A 1,520-nucleotide genomic window follows, 5' to 3' on the forward strand; every position below is an offset into this window, starting at 1 on the left:
TATAAGTGAAGAGGGAAGCTTATTTTCCCTTTACTTCCACAAAAGTACGATTAACAGCGATAACTATGCTAATTATTGCACTAACTGCACTTGGAATGCACCTTACTGGCTGGAGAGGTAATGCTTTGGGGTAATAATTAACTCCTTTTTTCCTCAATTACCTTTTATTAGGAGAGCAGAAGGTGTCAAAGTAAAACAGCTGCATATCTTCCAAGAAAAGCTTGTGTTTTCTGAAGGAATTCCAGCAGAGGTGCTTTATTAAGAGAACTAGGCAGGACAAACATTAACATGGCAAGCTCGGCAGTTCAGTTACTTGGCTTCTCTCTAAGCCTGCTCGGCCTAATTGGGACATTAATTGCTACTATTCTGCCACACTGGTGGCGCACGGCACACGTAGGCACCAATATTATAACAGCTGTGGCCTATATGAAAGGGCTTTGGATGGAGTGCGTCTGGCACAGCACCGGCATCTACCAGTGCCAAGTCCACCGCTCCCAGCTGGCGCTGCCCCGTGACCTCCAAGCCGCCCGTGCCATGATGGTAATTTCCTGCGTCCTTTCCGCGCTGGCTTGTGTGATTGCTGTCATCGGTATGAAGTGCACGCAGTGTGCCAAGGGGACTTCTGCCAAAGCCTCCATCGCCGTCTCCGGGGGGATCGTTTTCATCCTGGCCGGTCTCGTTTGCCTCGTACCTGTTTCTTGGACCACTAACGACGTCGTTATGGATTTCTACAACCCCATGCTTCCTAGTGGGATGAAGTACGAGATCGGTCAAGCTCTTTACCTTGGCTTCGTCTCCGCGTCTTTGACAATCCTCGGTGGGGCTCTGCTGTGCACATCAAGCCAGTGTCGTGGGAACGAGACACCTTACCAGGCGCAGCCCAGTGGCGTAAGAAGGACTGCTCCCTCCTATAGACCACCAACTGTCTACAAGGGAAACCATGCTTCTTCCCTGACATCTGCTTCCCATAGCGGCTACAGATTAAATGACTATGTGTGAGTTCCCTAAGATTTGCCTGCGGGACACAGCTGCTTTCTAATTTCTGTGCATGGCATAAAACAAAGCTAAGATGACTTTTAATTTATAAGGGTTACAATACAAAGTTTACCATTGTTCGTTTCTTCCTTTCCTTTATTTCTGGAGAAAGAAAGAATGTGAACACAAAACTGCTCACTGCAAAACCTGGAAAATAACTACAATGGAGGCTGTGATATTCCAGAGACAGCACATACCTGCCTACTTTTGGTTAGAGTTTTTCAGGCAGGTGGCTCAAGGGCTGTTTTGCTGAAAGAAATGTTTTGGCTGGTAGTTTCTGCCCTGCGACGAGCACTAAAGCGGAACTGGCCACAACTTGTTTGAACAGTATTCCAACAAAGGACGCCGTTTTGCCTAAAGTGGAGAACTTTGTGATGAGACACAGTGATTTTCAGCAGTGATTTCCTGCTAAGTTTCTCATTTCCATAACGCATGAATGTTTCATTATGACGAGGTATTAGTTTTGCTTTGACTTAACTTTTTTT

At 46.4% G+C, this 1,520-nt stretch overlaps 1 protein-coding gene across 1 annotated transcript; it reads left to right on the top strand.

Annotated features, from left to right (window-relative positions):
- The first annotated feature begins 288 nt into the window (after positions 1-288).
- CLDN14 (claudin 14) lies at positions 289-999 on the top strand. The gene has a single exon (XM_065656819.1). It carries the CDS (start codon positions 289-291, stop codon positions 997-999), a length of 711 nt encoding a protein of 236 aa, XP_065512891.1.
- Positions 1,000-1,520: the final 521 nt, after the last annotated feature.

Source organism: Caloenas nicobarica, chromosome 1 (assembly GCF_036013445.1).
Source record: "Caloenas nicobarica isolate bCalNic1 chromosome 1, bCalNic1.hap1, whole genome shotgun sequence".
Classification (NCBI taxonomy): Eukaryota; Metazoa; Chordata; class Aves; order Columbiformes; family Columbidae; genus Caloenas; species Caloenas nicobarica.